The following is a 21,420-nucleotide window of genomic DNA, read 5'->3' on the forward strand; positions in this document are numbered from 1 at the left end:
CATAGCAGTATGCACTGCATGTTAGTATAGTTAATAATTATAAATGTTGCCCTTTTTTTTTTTTAAACAGTAAATACCAGATTTTCTAAAAATTGTAAACCTAGTGACAATAAATAAAACTTCTGATACTCTCTTTGATCTTGTGGAATTGTTTTGTGCGGGTCCCCCCCACAACAGCCCCCCAGTCCTGCTCATGCCCCTGCCCCCCAGCTCAGGCTCCGTGGCTATCAGCAGCTACCCAGAACCTGGGCCAGCTGCAGCCTGGAGGCTGCAAACAGCTGCTGCCTCCCGGCTCTGGGAAGGCAGCAGGTGCTAGCACTGTGCCTGTTGGGGCTGGGACGGGGAGGCAGCAGCTGGTTTGAGCCTCCCCGCCGGCGGGGGCCCCTAGCTGCTGCCAGCCAGGGTGCCTAGGTTGCTTGCAGCCTCCCAGCCGCCTGCTGGGAGCAGCCTGGGTTCGTGGCTGGCAGCAGCTACTCAAAGCCAGGACCGGCTTCAGCTGGGAGTCTGCGAACAGCTGCTGCCTCCCGGACCCGGCCCCAACGTGTGACGAGGAAGATGGCCTTGTGTGCCATGCTTGGCACGCGTGCCGGGGATTGCCAACCCCTGGTCTATAACTTACTGCTTTCATTTACTTTTTCATAACTCATCTGCTTTGTATACCTATGGGATTTCAGTGGCATCTGTCATCAGTTTGCCCCTAATATTACTTACAAGTGTATGAATCTATGAAAGTCAGGTTTTTGAACTTGTACACTTAGTGAATATTTTTAGCTGCTTTCTCGTGTTTTGTTTTTTAGCTTTGGTGAACTAGACTTCAACTAAGAGACGTTTGCTTTATTTGTCTCCCGTAGCTGGCCTCCCTTTTATATTGTCTTATTTATTTGTTTGAATGTACTGAACAGTGTCATCTTTTAATTGCTGAAACCTGATCTTTGTCCTAGAGAAGCAAACAAAATACTCTTCCAAAACAGCAATCTTTGGGACTCATCCCAACTGTTCAGTACTATTTGAGATGGGTCACCTGACCATTTAATGGTGCCAACTTTAACAGGCCTTGCCCATTTCATCAAGGATTTAGACATTGTTAAATTTGATCTCATATACAAAAAAAGGCGTGAATAAAATTCATTTTTTTTTCCCCCAGGAAGCTGAAAGATTGAATTGATACAGAAAGGTCAATTCTGTATCTTCAGTGTTTTTGGTCTTTTTGTCAGATCTGTTCCACTAAGGAACTGTTGTACCATTCAAGTATTTCTTCTCCAAACCAGGGAAATAGTTTAAAGGAACGTAGTGGTTTTACTTTTGATTGGGAGTATACACTGAGTCTGCAGCTGTTAATAACCTAGTGGTTTTACTGTTTTAAGCTAAAACTGTCCCTCCTTGTTCTTTAATGGTGGTGGTGGGGGGAATATGTTGTTAAATATTATGCATGACAGCTTTTTGTTTTAGCCGAAGCAAAAGGCTGCTGAATTCAGTTATGGTTTATGACCATAATTTGCCTTTCCTGAATGTTTCTTCAAGAAAGCCCTTCTAGATTATATCAGTTCCATTAGGGAGTGCTTTCCTTTTTGTGGCCTTATTTAGCCTTTTTGCAATTGGAGAAGTTTACTGTTACAAGGAAGAGCCCATTGATTGCTCATCTAAAAATGCATTGCCTTTTGTGTGCTGATATGTTGTGGATGTTTTGATTTCATAAATCTTTGAGTGATTGTTGTATTCAAAGATATAGCTAATTGTTACATTTACATGCATATTGCTGTATTTTCTTGAATACATGATGCCCCTCCATTAATTAGATTTTGTAATGATTTTTTAGGTATAGAACCTAATTATTGGAGGTTGCCTTGAATTTGTCCCCTTCCCACTGCTACAGCAGGAAAAATTAAATTTGGGGCGTTGGGTGGCCCCTGCAGTCCCTCCCCCATTTACTGGTAGCCCCCCTTATTGTCAGTTTACATGTTAATTAATGTGCCGTAATTACGGTGCATTATGTTTAGTATCTGTAATAACAGGTACTAAATGCACCATAATAGGTGCTCCTGCACATTATCTCAGATGAATGAATGCTTTTGTGCGATGCTTAATACCCATTAGATTAATTTTACTGTGCATTAATGCTAAAATTTAGCACGGTTTTTGCCAGCTACGCAAATGCGCAGTAGAATTTAATCCAGTGAGCATGGTCTCATGTAGATGCACCCACTGTCCATGATTAATAGTCCAAAGTCAACAGGCTCATAATTTACCACAGGGATAGGCAACCCCTGGCCCAGGTGCCAGAGCATGGCACACAAAGGAATTTTGCTTGGCATGCATGCTTTGGTGGATGGCGGGGAAGGGGCCAGGGCTGCACTGCCACAACAAGGATCTTGCTGCTTTACTGCCATCTGCCCCTGGCATGCCTACATTTTTCAAGTTGAGGTTGTAGCTGTTGTTGGCACTCTGCCCAAAAATGTTGCCAGCCCATAACTTGCCATATGGTTCATGGGGCTGGGCCCCAGCAGAGTTGAGAGCATTTTCAGCCATGGTGACCCCACAGCTCAGCACTACTTTAGTATGTGTGTGTACTCCAAATTCCACCCCCCCACCCCAAAAAGGTCCATGTGCTAACTATTCACAACTCATGACTAGAACAGGGTGTTCTTGTCATGAGTCCTGGGATCCCCCAAAATTTATGTGCGGATGAGGTCCTGCGTTACCTCATAAAGAGCCTGATTGGTGTGACCCCGCCAAGACAAGAGGTGGCAGATGGATTCTGGGTGACCTGTTTGGGTCACCTGGTTGGTGATGTTTTACAGACATTAAGGCTGGTGAAGTAACAGGAATCACTGGAAATGGGAAAGAAAGGCGCAGTTCAGCTGTGGGAGTGAAGAGAAAGTTGAAATGTATTCAGTGTAGTGGCTCACTATGACTTGAAAAAGAATCGGTGCTGAGGGGGACTAAGCACAATGGGCACTACTATACATCTTATTCAGATGGGTTGAACTAGCTTGTCTTTGTGGTAGACTCCCATCAGTTTGAACCGTGTGTTTTATAGCCATGCCAGCATTGGCTGCATTTGATGTCATAGTTGATTTCCATTACAGAGCACATGTTGCATTTGGCCACAGTTTCATGATAGACAATGTATTTAATGAAGTTTCCTTGTATGTGAATATGAGATGAGGGGCTTTTTCTCCAGGTGGTGGTGGTGGGGTGTGAGGATAGACGGACCTCATCTTATATTTGAGTAAATACGGTTTGTTCCTTGATCTGGTTTGACTTTTGGTTGGGAAACTTTCTTAGCTATATCTCGTATTAATTTCCTTTTAATCAGAAAACAAAGCATCAAGATAGTTGTTATTTGAGGACTGATTTGTGTACTGCTTTGAGCTATATAAACTTGTACTTTCTCTCATGAACACTTAACTTGCATGGAAAGAGAAGCCATCTTCAATAATGGGACTTCTGCTCTTTTAAGATATCATTCTTATGTATCAGTGGTGCTCAGATTTCTGGCCCTGGAGGCTGGGTCGGTGGTGTAGCACTGGTCCATGGGCAGGATCCTGGGTGTGGGGCCGGTTTGCCAGCCCAGCCTCTGGCCTGGGATCCATTTGCCCAATGGCGTTGCCTATCATATTGGCCTGATGCCAATTCCTCACCATGGGCTGGCATGATCTAGCACACAGGGCCACATCCAGCCTGCAAGGCTCCCCACATGCCTAGAAATTTAGCAGCAGGGGAGTGGAAATTAATGCTGCTCCTGTTTCTCTGCTGCCACATTTCCAGATGTGTGGAGCCTGCAGACTGGATGGTGCAGCTCTCTCAGCCAAATCTGACCTGGAGGCTGAGGTCTGTTGTGTAATATGGGTTGATGAATAGTTACACGTCAGCTAATGAGTGTTCTTTGTTCTTTCTCTGACTTCTTCAGCTTCCCTCCTACCTGGGACCCCACATCAACTACACTGTCTTTACTCTGCTCTCTTTTTTTAAATCAGAACTCTGTCACTATAGACTTAGGCCCAGTCCAGTTAAACCAAAGCTCATGGTGTTTTCTTTACAACATTAAGATAGTGACCTTTCAGCTATTTGTTCTTGGTAACTCTCAAATCCATCCCTTCTAGTTAATCTTAAAGGGCATGTCTACTCTACATGTGTGCTTTAGTGCGCATTAGACTATATTTTACTGTGCATTAAAGCATCATGTAAATACTCTGACATTGTGCTAATACGCAGTACAATAGTCTAATGCACATTAAGCGTTACTAAAAAAGCATGCAAATGTGCTAACAGCCTAATGCACATTAATTTTAGGACCTGCCATTAGAGGTACTAAATTTTAATGCACATTAATGCACATGTAGATGCACCCAAAGTTACTACTCTGTCTTAGAGCTTTTGTTCACATCTGCCACAGCCAATACATTCTCTAGAGCCTTTTGTTTTCTTCTTTTGTCCTCCTTTTCTTTGTTTTTGCTATCAAGGCTTTTACTTTCAGAAGCTTTAGTTTCTATCTTTGGAGGATCCTCATGGGTGTCTGCGATGAGGACTTCTGACCCAGGACTGGCCTCGGGGAAAATGGTGCCCTTGGCGAACTTGTATTTTCCCCCGCTCCCCGGTAGGAGCGCAGGCTGCAGTCCAGTAGGGAGGCAGGGTGGCATGGTGCGCCAGGCAGGGAGGTGGGCAGGAACCACTGTTTCTGAAGTTAGGGCAGGAAGGTTTTGGAGAAACTGCAGTTTGTGGTTCTTTTTATAACTAAATCTTTCTGTCAAATCTGATCATTTGATTTCTGGGTCCTGATATGAGGCCTCGGTAGAAGGGATATATGCTGAACGTCCGTTCTTCGTATTTTGGGAATTGGCCAAAATGTAGAGGTTTGTTATTTAGCAGTTGTTTAAAATTTTTGCATGTTGTTTGCTTTTTAGAAATATTCTAGTGGACAAGCCTAATGATCAGTCCTCGAGGTGGTCTTCAGAAAGCAACTACCCTCCCCAGGTAAGCTTTTTAACTTTGTCTAAGTATTTAGTGCTTTTGTAGTTTCTGGAAACAGAAAGTTTAAGCTCTGGTCCTTTAGGTATGGACTGCTAATATTAACAAATGGGCTACTTGCTCAAATTTGTCAGCTGCAATAGGTGCTGGTGGTTTCCCAAAATGCTACTTCCTGTAGTTCTTCAATCTCTGCTTTTGTCAGGAGTCCTTTCCCTTATATCTGGTAGTAGTAGTGGTGGTGTATCCATGATGGTGCAGGGAATGTCTTCGATTAGATGAAGATGTTAGATAAATTTTTGGGCACAGTGCTCTTTTCCAGGACATGCAATTAAGGGAATTTAAAATTATAGTCTGTTTTTCTTTTTCCTCCTGTTCTTTCTGCCATTCTGGCAGCATATTGTTGTCTGCCAGGAAGCACTCAGAAAGACCACACTAGGTCAGAATGTTTTTGACACTTTAGATTCCGATTTGAAATCTTTTGGGTTTATCATGTGTCATGTTTGCTCAGCTGATAGTGCTAATATTGCATGGCACCTGAGTGGCATGGCATGCTGGTTGAAAATCACTCTGCTAGTCTTATATTTGAGAGATTTTACAGTCACGACTATAGTTTCATAGATGTTGGGGTTGGAAGGGACCTGTTAGATCATCGAGTCTGACCCCCTGCCCTGGGCAGGAATGAGTGCTAGGGTCAGATGACCCAGCCAGGTGTCTGTCCAATCTCCTTTTCAACACCTCCAAGGAAGGGGACAGCACCACCTCCCTTAGAAGCTTATTCCATATTTTGGCAACCCTCACTGTAAAGAATTTGTTTCTGGTGTCCAATCTGAATTTGCTGTCTTCCCGTTTGTGGCCATTATTTCTAGTAACCCTGACAGATGCCCTGGTAAAGATCATGTCTTCTATTTCTTGCTGCCCCACCCTCCTCTGATGAGTTTGTAGGCGGCCATGTGATCACCTCTCTGCCTCCTCTTGGGAGACCTGAACCTCTTTATCCTCCTCAATCGGTCCACATAAGGGTTTTCTGTAGGCCTTTAACCAGACAAGTGGCTCTCCTCTGAAGCCTCTCCACCAGGCCCATCCACATCCCTCCCGAAGTGCAGCACCCAAAACTGGACGCAGTACTCCAGCTACAGCCTAACCAGTGCCACATAGAGGGGAAGTATCACCTCCCTAAACCTGTTTGTGATGCACCTACTTATGCAAGAAAGGGTGCGGTTAGCTTTACGTATTACCTCATCACACTGGATTACTCATGTTCATTTTGAAGTCGACTACAACTCCAAGATCCCTTTCTGCAGTCGTGCTATTAGAGTGGTACCTCCCAGGCTGTAGGGGTGTTGACTATATATCTGTGTTTGTGTGTGTATGTAATTAATATATATATATATATATATATATTGGGTTGGTCTAATAAAAGATATCAAATTCACCCAAGGAACCTTGTCTGCCTATATATAGTCATGACTATGAAGTCCTTTGAGTATAAGACTGTAGGCCAGTGTAATAGTAAAAAGTTTTATTTATTATTTATTTATTTATAAAATAGAGAAAACATTTTACTATTACACTGACTTAGTTTTATACTTGAGGGACTTTACGGTCACGAGTAGGTACGTAGGTAGGTTGAGGTCCACTGTGTGTGTGTGTGTGTGTGTGTGTGGGGGGGGGGGGGGGTACACAGAGGGGGCCTTAAAAAAAAAAATTAAAAAAAAAAGTGGACCTTAAAAAAAAAAATTAAAAAAAAAATGTAGTCGTGACTGTAAAGTCCCTCAAGTATAAGAAAAAAATATATATATATTTGCATCCAACTTGAATTCAGATGACTATTAGCATAACGTTTAAGACTACAATGGCATTTTCCCTCTCTTTGTCTGCTAGTTCTCACAGTGGCAGTTCTTCTACCAGAGTCAGGAGGAGGAGTTGGTAGAGAAACAGTGGGTGTACAGAGAATGATCATACATGTTTGTTTTAATTTAATTTAGTAAGCTCTACAGAAAAGACACCTCCCATCCCCAGGTAGCCTCTAGCTAACTCCTTTTTAAATTTAGCCATGAAGTCAAAATCTCTCTCTCGTCTTTTGCCTTTCTCTCTTTGAGATCTGGATACCCTTCATGCAAGTTGTCTTTCTGTAATTCTAGAAGGCAAAGAGGGAGGGCATGAAAGACTGAAGTGATTTTCAGCTTGTAACAGAGGGCTTTTTTATTATTCATTTTTGTTTCTTCCGTTTTTAATACTTCTGCTTAAGTGAACAATCCTTATCTCTCCGTGAAGTGGATGTTGGCGTGGTTTTTTTTTTCTTGGTGTATCCTCTTAACTAGTTGGAATATTATTATAAGGAAGATTAGTTTTGACTGATAACTAACTGTTTTTTAAAAAATGGAACCTTTATTAACTTTCATTAACCTTTTATATGTGGAAATATTTCTTCTGAGGCTTAATTGAAAGCTAACCATTTTTCTTTCCCCTTCTGGAAACAAGGATTTTCTGTACATTTTTTTTTTTTTTTCTTTTGATGCCTAGTGTAGGAAATTATCCTCTGGGGGTGAGGGAGGAGGCATCAGTGTTCGGTTTACCAATATGCTCAACTCCGTATGATTCACAAGATGTATAGAATATATCCTATCGGCTTCAAATGGTGCATCTGAGTCACAAATTCAATTTTTAGAAGAGGAATAATAACGTGCTATTTTGTGAAAGCAAGACGGTTTCTGTGGGCAAACACAATCCAACAAAGTAGACCTTATGTAGCTCAAAACCTTGTGTTGGTAATTATAAGATCAAATCATGTAACATTTTGATTCTTGCTCAACACGTGGTATCTGTGGCTTTCCGAAGCTAATTGTGTTTATATACCTAATGTTACTGTCTTAATTTCTCATGGGCATTGCTCATGCATGTTCATCACATAAAGATTAAGTCTGAGGAGATCATGATTTCTCTGAGCTCTGGGAACCGGGAAACTTTGTGAGCCTGTAATTGGAACGGCTAATACAATATGGACATATCCCATTCTCCATCCATCAGCATCTATACATCTTTTGGGGAATAAGTCTCTGTTGTACTGGAAAACTTCTTCTGTTCACCTCCAAAGGATTCAAACTTTTACATTATATAATACTACACATTTAATATGGTCTTAAATCATTTTAGTAAGGTTACAGATGTGTTAAGCTATCTTTGTTTGAAATCAGGCAAAAGGCAGGGCAGGGTAGCACCTTAGAGATGAACTGGATCCCAGATGTTAAGCTTACTTTTATAGGCGATAACTTATTTTGTCAGATGGTAGCATCTGACAAAATAAGTTGTTGGCTTTGAGAGCTCACGCTGCTGAATCAGTCCCTGCTCTATCTTCTGCCATTAGTAAGGTTGTAAAGTAATGAGCTCAGAAATTAGGAAATGTGAGAATGAGGACTGTGCCATAATTAGCTTCCTTGTGTACATGCATAATTGTCAAATCTTGTATTATCTATCGCACACTTGCTTCTCTCCCTGTCCAGGTCCATGCATGTGCCTTTCTCCACTAATTGTGTGAAAAGGCCATGAGGAAACCAATGTTAATCTGCTTAGCAGAATGTAATAATAATGTGCAGTTAGAAAAAGGCACCGGGCCATCCAAGTAAAACAGAAGACACGCTCGTTAATCAGGAACCCTCAATTCTGAGCACTGAGTAAGGCTGATCCTATGTGGTCTCCTACAAGGAGACCATCATAATGCATATGCACAACAAGATTAAAGCATTTCCCCCACAACATTAAACTGTGCTGTATATCATTTCCTAACTTTTGAGTGAGTGCATGACTAATGCTGTGATGGGTTGCTGGACTTGTACTTACTCATAAATATGGATTTAGTAACGGCTTTACTTGATGTTAAACATTTATTTCCTAACTTTTTTCCTTGAAAGGAGAAATTATCCATAAGAATCCTTCTATACTACCCCTCCCCCCCCCCAAAAAAAAAACCCCAAAACAAAAAAGCCCCCCCCTCCCCCACAACCCCCCCCAAAAACCAACCAAACCCACTCTGGCTGCTATATGCTGGGCCTGAGTAGAACAGGACAAAAATTATAGTTTTGCAGAGTAGGTGGAGGTTTCTTTTCAAGCAGTTGAAAGCAAAAGAAATTGGAAGTGGAAGTCTAAAAACTCAGTGTACAGGTAAAACATTTGAAATACCGTCCTGTGGGTTATATTTAGTAAAGGGGTTTCCAGCTATGTGGTTATGGTAGAGTTAAATGACTCGTGTGGCCTTGAGAGCCACGAGTTGATCATGAATGAGTGCCAGTGAAAGGAAATATGCATGACAGCTGTTTGTTCTGTTTGCGAAGCTAGATACCTTTCTTGATTCACTCTGGAAATAGAATGACCCAGAAATTATATGTGCAATAATAAACCTGTTATGTAGTAGGCTGTTCAGGCAGAAGATGGCTTATCCTTCCCTATTTTTATACTAGCTCTAGGTTTACAGAGGAAATGTAAGAAATCAAATTGATAGCATTGGAGACCCGACCTTTATTATAAAGAATTTTAATGGCTGTGGTTATCAGTCTGACTTGCCAGAATGTCTGTACAGCGATGCTAATTCCTGTGCATGGTTCTGGGTATTAAGGTTTAAAATTAAAGCACGAGGTGTTTCGTTCTGGGGGTTTTTTGATTCAGTCTGTTATTACAAAAATATCAGGTGGGTTTCTACACCTATAGCTGCAGCCCCTGACCTTCAGATGTAGAAATAAAAGCCACTTTATGTGCATTATTTTGCATCCCCTCCCAACAAAATGCAGTCAGCTCTGGGATAACACAGGGCTGCTGTTTGAACAGCACTCAATAAAGGCAAGAAAACTCGCACAATGTGACAGTTAGTTAGTTTTGGAGATACCGGTTTGGGGTATTAGGGTAAAAGTATTCTGTCATGTCAGTATTGGTAGCTTTTATATTTGCTAAGTACATGAACTCTCAGTTTCAAAAGATGTTTGTGTCCCTGAGGATTCGAAACCAGTTTTGGTCGTCTGCCTAATCCCCACTTTTTATCTCCAAGATGAAGTGCACAGTTAGAAGCGGAAAGGGGTTGATCTAAACTGTAAAACCTAACTGGTAAAAGACAACTGACAACAAATTATATCACCATCCACAAAAAAACAAAACAAAAAACAAACACCAAAACATTTAGCACATGGTTATGGGCCAGACCTTCAAAAGAGGTCTGAAAGCAGGTCCCAGCATCACACTTGTAGCCTGATCAGCCTATAAAAAAAATCAATGTAATAAGCTCTGAAGGTGCTGCAGTAATATGTATAACTCTATTAAGCTCTCTCTCTCTCTTTTTTCCGAATTTCAATTTACTAGTCTGAAGAATAGTCCAGAGCTGCTGTCCTTTCAGGACTAATCATTTTTTCTGAACTCAGACTATGACACTAACACCCACATTCAGGGTTTTGCATAATAGCTGCCAGTCGGTTTCCAAATACCATCTGTTTTTTTAGGGAACAAACATATATATACACAAACATTTGTAAACAAGATTTGGACTGGTTTTGAATAGCTTTTATTTAATAAATCTATTGGGCATTCCACCCATAGTTGCTTGTTTTTTATGCAGACTCCCCCCTTCATTGGTATTATTATATAGTCTTCAGTAAAAGGGTTTTGCAGAACATGTTTTATATTTGAGTACAGGATTATCCAACTGGCAGCCCCTGAAGGGGTAAAGACCCTGGGATCTTGGTCTGGGTGCCACTCCCTTCTTTGCTCTCTTGCTGCTGCTGCTGCCAGAGTCCTCTAGCTTCTCCCTCCCTCCTCAAAACTTCTACAGCCTGCCACCACCCTGGGCGGGGGGGAGCCATGGATGCAGGGGCTGGAGTGGCTGCACTTCACACTGCGTCTGCGCATGGAGGGGGCCTACACAATGCAGCATATCCATGCAGCGGGGTGTAGGGCATATCGGGGTCTGGTGCAAGGGTGGGGCATGCATGATGTGGCAGGTGGCAATGCAGTGCAGCAGGACTAGGGAGGTAAATACCATTAAAAAAATATCTGTTTAACCTCCTCCAATTTATATTGTTTAAATGGTTAACTAATAGCTCATCTTGGTTTAGTGACCTCTGGCAGGAATGGCCACAGCCCCTTATATCTTCACCATGTGCCTGGCAGTGTGCAGGCCCCAGGCTGCCGGCGACAAGCGTGGTCAAGCCAGTAGGCATACTGTGGAGTCGTGGCTTCTCCTTGTCCCCCCAGGCAGGGGCTGGAGACCTCCTGGGGTTTGCCATGCCACTGAACCGGCCACCAGCCGCCAAGACCGTGTGGACCCGACTGCGCGCCGGGGTCCCCACACTAACCATGCCACGCGCAGGCTTCCATCGGGAAGCCCTGAAAAGAGAAGGCTGATGGATGTCATCCTCAACTTCGAGGGACTTCTTGGGACCGGATCCTGCTGCTATAGGGAGGGAGGTACTGGGCCCCCCACAGGGATGAGGTGGGGTGGTCCTGCTACAGCAGCGAAACTTCTGGCCGTGGGGTGGGTCTGCCTGGCCCACTGCAGCCTGGGCAAGGCGATGGGCTCCATGTATCTCCTGCCATGCTTGTGTGGCCATGGCCCACCATAGGACCAGGAGTCTCATTGCTGCGGCAGAAAGGCCCCACCTGACCCCTGTGGGGGGGCCCAGCATCTCCCTTCCCATGGCAGCAGGATCCGGGCATGTGGTGGGGACGAGGGGAAGCTGTCTCTCTGCAGCTGGGCAGTGCATCCTAGTGGCTCCGGCATGCCCGCTGCCTCTTGCCCGCGGCTCCCTGCCAGGGGCCTGAGGCCCATGCAGCGTCAGGAGCACAGTGAGGGCAAGAGGAGCTGGGGCTGTTCCTGCCAGAGGTCACTGAATGGTAAGTGGTGGAAATATAATTATTGTTTAACCATTTAACTGTTTACATCCCTAACTGGGGGGTGGGGCAGAGAGGTGGGAATTTGCACGATGTGCCTTGGAGCGGTGTATGGCCCATGCCATACGTGACTGGGGAGCATGTGACCCCCAGCCACTCAGAAATTGGGCAGCCCCGCTTCAGCACATGCCAGTTTTCTTCATTCCTGTTTTCTTATGAAGTCTGCTTGGTCAGTGCCTACAGCATGACTTCACTGTATGGGTTTGTTTTACCTGGATCCTTTAGGGCCTGAGGAGTATGGCAGCTCTTTAGCTTTTTTGCAAACACCTTGGGGAATCTCCGCAGCAAAAGTATCTGTAAATCTTAGCCAGCAGCCACTGCAGTCCAAAAAATGGCCAACTCAGTTTTCTGCTTTCAGTGACATTGGGAATCTGCAGCCTCTATGCAAAGGGAGACAGAATTGAAACACCGGCTTTGTAGCAGATGTGTGTCTAGCTTTTTCAGGGGTTAGCCACTGAGTGCAGATGACTGTCTTCTGCTCTTCCATTTTATAGTGTTCCCCCTTTGAGGTCGGAAGGCCTCTGCTGTCAGATGGCGAATGAATGCGTAGAAGCAGCAGGGCTGGTTTTGAAGTTGTGCAGATGACGGCTATCTAAGCTGTCCTGTAGCTTGTGTACTGTGCACCCCTTGATGTGCAAGCCTTTCTAATTCAGTTGGTCTGTCTTCTACTGTGCACATATGCTGAATCCAGAGGATTCAGCTAAAATCTGTCTCCTTCCCATGGCTTAGTTTTTTATTTTAATGCCAAATCCAAATTCTTCACTGAAAGCTTGGGAGCTGAACTTTTGAATATACGTGAAAGGTTTTATCTTAACCTTAGCTTCAATCTTGAAACCCTTTAAACTCCCTCAAGACAGTTTCAAATCCTAGTGAAGTTGATTCATCCTTTCACCTTTCCGAGGTAAAACTGTACAATAAGTAACTTTTGGCATTGGAGCTTTGCAGAATCAAATTTAAGTTTCCTCTGTTGCTTAGGCACTGTAAAATCACATGGGACTTGGTGCTCTTGCACACAGCTTTCTACTTTTAGCTTGCCCTATGCCACCTCTTTCAGCTTGCCTTCCATCCTTTCCATGCCTGAAGTAGTTAAGTTTGCTTCAGTACTGCTGTATCTGTAGTTGAAGGTGCTTAGGGATCTTTGACATGCAAATATACCGAATTTGCTTTTACTAGAAAGGGCTTTTATTGGAATCTGGCATTGAGAAGGCTTTGCAGAGAGCCCATAATCTCTTGGGGGAAATGCCATGTCCTCAGCTTGCATCATGCCCAGGTTTGCATATAATCCAGGTGCAATGGCTCGGTGTATTCTTTTATCCTTAATTACTAATTAACATCTTATGGTTTGAGTTAGCGTTTTGTTGTATTGCTTAATTGTTAAAATAGCTGAAAAATGTAAACTACAAGCTTTTTGTTTGTGTCCTCGGCATGCATTTCTCCTAGAGGCATTTATGCAGCAATTTTGTTGGCAAAAACCCTTACTTGACTTTTTTTTTTTCCTTTCTAAATTGGAATTGTGTATTGCAGTAACATCTAAAGGTCCTACCAGAATCCTGTTGTATTAAATGCTACAAAAACGCACAATAAGAACCAGGCCCTATCCTGAAAAGATTACAGCTGTTACTAAGCAAACAAACTAGTTGATTAACCTGCTGTGGCATTGGTTTTAGTACAGGTATTAGGGAGTTAACAGCAAAAAGACAAAAGGCTGGATAGTGGTGACGGATGAACTGTCGCTGGATTGGGTCGTTCTAAATCAAGATTAAGGCATGTCTACAGGGCAGTTGTAGCAAGAACTAACGTTGCAGCTACTTGTGCTGTACCTCCTTTGCAAATAGATTCAAAACAATCTTTCTGGCAACTTCAGGAAGCAGCCAGAAAACAAACAAAATGTTGACCCTTTTCACGCTGTACATAGAGGGACATCTATGCCCAGTAGGCAGTTAAAAGGAGTAGCTCACGCTCTGCAAGTTTCCCTGTAGCCTAGAAGCCCCCCTTCACTCCCCATAGACAATTAAATGACTGAGTCTTATTTGATGTGTATAATATGGATTTGGTTCCCATGTTGTAAACCAAACTTTGCATGTTGTGGAAGATAACTTCCTTTGTCAGAGGCAAAGTGGTAGTCTTTGGGAGGAACTGCAAGTACAGCTCAGCCCATTGCAGATGGGATTCAAATGCATTGTTAATGTGTGACTTGAAGCCGAACTAGAGCAGTCTTCTGGATGTGAAAAGACTTAACATCCAGCTCTCGGAGGGAACCTGTGTGGTTCAAGGGCTCTTCACCTAGATTAGGCTGATTGGACCTGACTCTTTCTGTTTGGGTAGACTTCTTTAAAAGCAGTACTTCCTAATACTGCTGGGTTTTTGGTTGTAGCTGTGTTGGTCTAAGGACATAGTACGTCCTAATATGCATTCCAGGTTGCCTTGGGTATAAGCGGGGACAATATAATTTGGGGTGCCAAGTTAAATTGCTCTCCATCTTTGATTTATTTACCTTTTTAAGGCTATAATGTTCTCCCTCTCCATATGTTCGAAAGCCTTTGCTTTAACACTTAGTCATTCTCACTTTTCCCCTCCCTTGTTTCTACAGTATTTAATACTGAAGCTTGAAAGACCTGCTATAGTCCAAAGTATCACATTTGGCAAATATGAGAAAACTCACGTTTGTAATTTAAAGAAGTTTAAAGTCTTTGGTGGGATGAATGAAGAAAATATGACAGACCTCTTATCCAGGTAAGAGATGCTTTCATCAAATATGTCAGTGTAAATCAGAAGCTAGACCAAAGCTAGACCAAAATGCACTTATTTTCCTTTGCTCCCAAATGGACGCACAGCTGACTGGGCAATAAAGCTGCAGTAAGCCTGCAAGTAGCTGCTTGTGGGGTTCCAGGCCCTATAAAAATGACTGTAATAAGATAAAGGACGGAGCATATGTCCCAGAACTTGCTTCGGGAGACCTTCTGTGCTTGCTCTACCCCCAAAGGATCTGTGAAGAGTGAACTCCTGGGAGCTTGGAGGACCTGGGAACAGGGTTTAAAATTCATGGTCTGAGATTTCTTTTTTCTTCCTGTTTTAAGATGCAACCCACATTTGGTCTCCACTCATAGAACGCTTTAGCATAGCTCTGTAGCAGTATGAATAATAAATGTTTTAGTCTGCCTTGGTACAGAAGCACCATTACAACTGTACAGGTCTGAATTAGTTAGCTGCTTCACTCTTTGATGGACAGATCCAAGGACAGAATACAAAACTAAATTCTTTTGCCTGTAATCTGTTTCTGTGGCCCAGTGATACACGTTCAATGGATTAGAGCCGTTTGGCAGTTTTATGTTTTTATTTAGAGCTTCTGAATGCTCGTTCAGATACGTTTTTGACAAGAAATGAGCAATCTCTTGCTTCATTGAAAAGGACTCCGAAAAATGTTTAGGGTGTGGAGTGTAGCCATGCAGAAGGAGCCAGTGTTGATTTGGAGGCTAGAAGGACGAAGGCCCCTGGTAAGCATTACTAATCTGTTGAATTGGCATATATCTGTTGGCTCACTTTTTCAGTTACCCATCCCAACGTGACATGAATCTAGCGTAGATATCTTGCAAAACCATGCAGAGGTTTGTAGCCTGTTGGGGGCTGGAAGCCAAAGTAACTCTAGGTATGCCAATTTAGCACCTTTAAATTGGTGCCACTTCAGTGCTAGAGGGGGGGATTTGATGCAAGGGAAGTGATGAAATACTGTGTCTTCTTACATACCGCACACACCTTGTTTTGTGAAGGTAGAATGCAGAAAAAGATTTTTCCAGGCTCTTGCCTGTCACAGCCTCGGCTGTCCATGGCTAAATGCTGGCTGCATGCAGACGGGATAGAGTCTCATCATTAGCATCATTCACCTTCTTGTTGCAGTAGCATGGCTATGGATTTAACCCTTGTCACAGCTGCTGCCAGTTTTGGCAGCGGCTCCAACAAGGGTTAAACCTGCAGCTGTGCAACTGTAGTAGGAGGATCAATTATGTTGATAATGGGACTCTACCCCACCCTTTGCATGCATCTTGGAAGTGAGCAGAGCCCCCAGGAGCCATTTCAGCAACCCCATACCTCCATTTTGGTGCAGAAATCATCTTCCCTGCTGAATACTTACAGCCCAATTTTGGAGGGCTGTTTTTTGGGGGGGGGGGGGGGGGGGGTGTGTCTTTACTAGCTGCCAGTTCATCCAGCTATGTTCAGATATTCAAGTTTTAATGAAAATATATATTTTTTGGGTGTTGTTGCCTTTTTATACTTTGATAAAACTGGATTCAGTATATTTTAAAAACTGAAACCAAAAGGTAACACTTGGCATCTTGCATAACACTTCAGCTGAGAATCAGCAAGCCCAATTAATTCTTGTGAGGTAGTTGCAGCTCCATCTTACAAAAGGGAAGGATGAGGCTGGTTGGTTTGTTTTAGGAGAAGTTAGCTGTCTGAGTCGTGCAGTGAGCTGAGCACAGAGAAGCAGGATAGCTCTTCTAACTCGGATCTGTGCTCAGACAGTTAGACAATGCTGCGTCCCAGGGAGGTAAAATGGTGGCTAGTAATCCAGGCATTGGTCCAGCATGCATACTTGCAGTTCATAATAAAATGAGACGAGCATCACATTTCAGGCATGACCTAGATTTCGTTTACTAGCTAGTTCTAAAATACGAGGTAAGATTTAGTAACCTTATTTATTTTTTCCCACAGTGGCTTAAAGAATGATTATAACAAAGAAACATTCACCTTGAAGCATAAAATTGATGAACAGATGTTCCCCTGTCGATTCATTAAGATAGGTAAATGCATTTTTTCAGCATTCTGAGTAGAAAATAATCTCCTCTTATACTGGTGCCAGTCTTGGCGCTTGTGGCTACGTTGTACTCAGGCAAAGTATCCAAAATAGCTGTTCCATTTCATGATCTCTAGGCTGGTTAGACTGGAACACAGTGAAGCCCTGTTACCAGGGAATAATAGCTTGATATTTTAAATCCTATGGACTGAAAGCACAGTACAGTGAATTGAAGAAATGCAATTGTCTTAGCCAAGTAATATTGCTGGAGGAGCTATTTATGGTCATATAATAGGTTACTGTGCAAAGCTTTAAAAAAAAACCAAAACAAAACATAATAAAAACCTCATATGCTGGTAAGAAGTTTCAGCGCTGATTTGCCTTGGAGATTTAAAGAAAATGGCTAGCCTTGTTCCCAAAGCTAGCAGCATGGGTGCCAAACTGCATTAGCCTTTCTTGGCCCTTCCCCACCCCCTTCTCTTGCCTCTCTTTCCTTACATGCTTACTTTATAGTCATGGTTAAGGGCAAGGGGAGTTCAGTCCCCATGATGTATTGAGTCACTCTGGTGAGCCTGTCAAGAGGTATGCCAGTTGTACTGTGGGTTTTTTCTCTTTCATTTTGGGATGCGAGCATGAGTCAACTGGGAAGAAGACTTGAGTTGCTTCCTCCTTTCACGTAGTTGTAGAGCAATTATCACACCACAACACTTGGCCGCTGAGCTTGGCTGAACTTCATCTAATGATACGGAGGTTGAAGACTCCGTATCATTAGATCACTTCAGATTGGCTGAAGGGTCGCACTCAGAGGGTGGTGGTGGATGGATCATATTCGACTTGGGGGGAGGTGGGTAGTGGAGTCCCTCAGGGCTCGGTCCTGGGCCCTGCGCTGTTCAATTTCTTCATCAGCGATCTTGATGTTGGGGTGGAGAGCAACCTGTTTAAATTCGCTGATGACACCAAAATTTGGGGGGAGGTGAGCACGCTAGCAGGGAGAGAGAGATTGCAGAAGGATCTGGATAGGTTACAGGGGTGGGCAGACAGGAACAGGATGCGTTTCAATACGGACAAGTGCAGGGTGCTGCACTTGGGTAGTAGGAACCAGCAGCACTCTTATACGATGGGGAGCTCCCTACTTGAGAGCACGGAGGTGGAAAGGGATCTTGGTGTCATTATTGACTCCAAGATGAACATGGGCCGACAATGCGAGGTCATGGTTGGCAGGGCTAACCGGACCTTGTCGTGCATCCACAGGTGCATCTCGAGTAGAGCCAGGGAGGTGATCCTCCCCCTCTATGCGACGCTGGTCAGGCCGCAGCTGGAGTATTGTGTCCAGTTCTGTGCGCCCCATTTCAGGAGGGATGTGGACAACATGGAGAGGGTCCAGAGGAGGGCCACCCGCATGATCCGGGGACAACAGGGCAGACCCTACAGTGAGAGACTGCGGGACTTGAACCTATTCAGCCTCCACAAGAGAAGGCTGAGGGGGGACCTGGTGACCGTCTATAAACTCACTAGGGGGAACCAGAAGGGTTTGGGGGAGACGCTGTTTCCCCTAGCCCCTGCTGGCATAACAAGGAATAATGGGCACAAGTTGATGGAGAGGAGGTACAGATTGGACATCCGAAAAAACTACTTCACAGTCAGGGCGGCTAGGAGCTGGAACCAACTTCCAAGGGAGGTGGTGCTGGCCCCTACCCTGGGGATCTTTAAGAAGAGGCTGGATACTTACCTGGCTGGACTCATTTGAGTCCCGTTTTTGTTTTTAGGGTGAGTGGTTTTGTTTGTGTTTTTTGGGTTGTTCTCCCGCCCTGGCGGGGGGTCGGGCTAGAAGATCTATTAGGTCCCTTCCGACCCTGAAACTATGAAACTATGAAACTATGACTCCAGCTTTACTAACTTTGTGAGCTATCTAGTCCCTCCGGAGCAGTTGAAGAAATACTTGCTTGGTAGTAACTCTTCTTTGATAGGAAAACTAGAAGAGATATTTCAGAAAAAGATGGAGGAATGAGGCAGTTTTTTAATTTACAAAAGTTAAACGTCCAAAGACAATCTTGAGTGTCTTATGCCCTGCATGTAGAGTTTCTGCTCCTGTCCCGGCATGATGTGGCTGAGACTATGTGGATGGAGCTTCTCTTGGAGCCCATTATAGCCATACCTAATCCCCTCCAAGATGTCCCTGCACCAAAAGAAGTTTCATAGATTTCATAGACATCAGGGCTGGAAGGGACCTTGGAAGATCATCGAGTCCAGCCCCCTGCCGAAAGGGCAGGAAGTCAGCTGGGGTCATAGGAAGTGAATGTTTTGAGAGGGGGTGGGGAAAGGTGACAGTAACTCCTGTAAAAGTAGAAAATGTCTCATTTGTCATATTCTTTTACAATTTTTCTTGGCAACACAATCTGCAAAATTTGACTTTGAGATATGTAAAGCAGCAGAAGAGTAAGTGAATAGAATAAGGTTGAAAACCTTGGTAAAGCCATTTTGGCCTTACGTGTGATTAGGCTTAAATATTTTAAGTTGCAGGACCCTGTTACCTTACTTCAGCCTGTGACTGGTCAGTGGATTTGATAGCAAATACCTTTTAATAACCAAAAGGGGTAATGTTTGCTTTTAAAAGTGTGTGTGTGTATGAACTGAAATATAAATACGATGTCCTAGTTTTGTCATGTTATAAGACACGGTGACATCTTTAGATCTGTTGGAACGATTTAGTGATGATTTATTGGGTCATGCTTATGTAGTTTTGCTATCAATTTGGAGGCTGTAATAGCCCAGTCACAAATGCAATAAGAGTGTCTACCAATTACCCAGAATGTGCATCTGCAGCTGCTTGTGTACTGGGTACTAGATTATCCTTTTAGGGAGTGACCACTTTGAATTTTTTAATATTTACCACCATGTGTGCTACAGGGTGGTGTTAATAGCTATTGATATCAAACCTGAGAATTTTTACGCTAGGCTATCAGAGGATGCACTTGCACCTTGAGTTGTGTGGAACAGTGCATTTTACAAAATTTAATTAAGATGAACAAAAGACTTTGTTCCCAATCTGTGTGGCATGGGACCCTTCCCCTTCTCTTGAATGGATGCAGTAGCTAATATTCTGAATAGTAGAAAATGTTGACTCCAACAGTCTCAATATATCAACAGGGCTTTTCAAAGCAAGTTCAGGGCATCTTGTTCCATTTGAGATCTGTCATTCTCTGCCCCCATTTTCTGTAGTCTGCTGATGCTGAAGACCAAGGGCAAGATCCTGTTCCACCTAAGTGCCCAAGTATGAACCTATTCCACCTTGATTTGGTCCCTGAAGAGCAGTGGATACACAAGATGGACGGGTTCTTCTCCTCCTTTTTTCATTTTTGTGTCTAAAGACTGTGTTATTCCCAAATCGGAAGGAAAGTAGGGGGAGGTTGGTGCCTTGGAGCCTGACTGGTTCAGAGAGGTGTGAGTTTTGTAGGCCACAGCCTACTTTATTGGATGCTGTGTTGTTCCCCCTTTTCCCCTGTTACAGTTAAGATGACAGTGTAATAAAAGTAGGTGTGTTAACTGGTTTTGGGGACTTGTGGATGGAATAGGAACTAACCCCAGGTATAAGACATTTTGCTACTTTGGCAACTTCAGATCAAAAATCGTTGAGCCACATTTAAGCTATCAGTGCGTGAAGGGTGAATTATTTTGCCATTCAGAAAATTGCTTTTTTTAAGATCCTTTTTATGCTCAAATACACTTACAATTGGCTTTTACTTTTTAAAATGGAAAATTGGATGTGCGCATATACTGAATGTGCTTTGCTGTGGTTGAAGAAGCTGAACTTGAAAGGCTATAGCAGGGGTCAGCAATGCTTTTGGGTAGAGTGCAAAAAACAGTTTCAACCTCAACTTGTAAGATGTTGGCATGCCAGGGGCGGATGGCAGGGGAGCCATGAGGGGCCCAATCTTTGTTGTGGCAGCACAGCCACGGCCCCTTCCCAAAGGCACACGAGTATCAAGCAAAATGCCTTCCCATGCCATGCTCTGGCATGTGTGCTGGGGGTTGCCTACCCCTGGGCTATAGGTATCCAAAATTATGCCTAGAGCATATACCCTTGCATATGCAGCACTTGGGGTCTGATTTTACCTTTCTTTCCATTCTCCCTCCCTCAGCATTTGCACAGAGTATGTTAAGCAGGTATGGCGTAATTGGGATATCTAGCCTCAAAACACTTGAGGTTGCTTTTTTTGGTACTAAGCAGTGTATCTGGTCTTTAATCTTTCTGATTTACTGCTTAATATCTTTTTTGCCCCGGTAATACTTTAAATGTAGCTCTTAGTTCAGTGGTAAATATAATTGATGTCACTGTTACACTATTAGTTCCAACTGGAAATGAGCGCACTATGGTAGTGTGGCACGACTTCTGTAAGAAGAAAGTAGAACGTGCTTGTGCTGTTCTGATTTGCTTCAATGAAGCTCAGTTTTGCATCCTCTTTATTCCTCCCATCCAAAGTCTGTGCAAGGAAAAACTTGTGCATCCACTGGTTAATTCAAGGACTGATAGTGACTGGAAGGGCATAACTAGAAGTTATATGAAGAGTACCAATACTGCAATGGGATCCTCACAAATAGCAAGTGAAGATCCTCTGTTTCTGCATTTCCCACATCAGCCTTTGCACGGTGTTTATTCTTGACATCTGTTCATTAGTTCTGATTTGAGCTGGGGCTGTCATTTAAACTCCCTATTTTTAGTACCTTAATTTCTT

The 21,420-nt window shown here is 43.4% G+C and overlaps 1 protein-coding gene across 5 annotated transcripts in view; it reads left to right on the plus strand.

The window, feature by feature from the left end:
* The first annotated feature begins 4,824 nt into the window (after nucleotides 1–4,824).
* The window catches only part of MKLN1 (muskelin 1), a 122,785-nt gene continuing 106,189 nt past the window's right edge, over nucleotides 4,825–21,420 (plus strand). For 2 of the 5 annotated variants that reach the window (XM_025213263.1, XM_025213265.1), the window contains exons 1-3: nucleotides 4,825–4,974; nucleotides 14,486–14,628; nucleotides 16,606–16,694. In XM_025213263.1, coding sequence (XP_025069048.1) covers nucleotides 14,594–14,628; nucleotides 16,606–16,694 — 124 coding nt within the window. In that variant the 5' untranslated portion in view covers nucleotides 4,825–4,974; nucleotides 14,486–14,593. Of the gene's footprint in view, nucleotides 4,975–14,485; nucleotides 14,629–16,605; nucleotides 16,695–21,420 lie in introns of those variants that run through there. The other 3 variants (XM_025213273.1, XM_025213268.1, XM_025213271.1) reach the window with 3 other exon arrangements.

This window comes from Alligator sinensis, unplaced genomic scaffold, assembly GCF_000455745.1.
Source record: "Alligator sinensis unplaced genomic scaffold, ASM45574v1 scaffold268_1, whole genome shotgun sequence".
NCBI lineage: Eukaryota > Metazoa > Chordata > Crocodylia > Alligatoridae > Alligator > Alligator sinensis.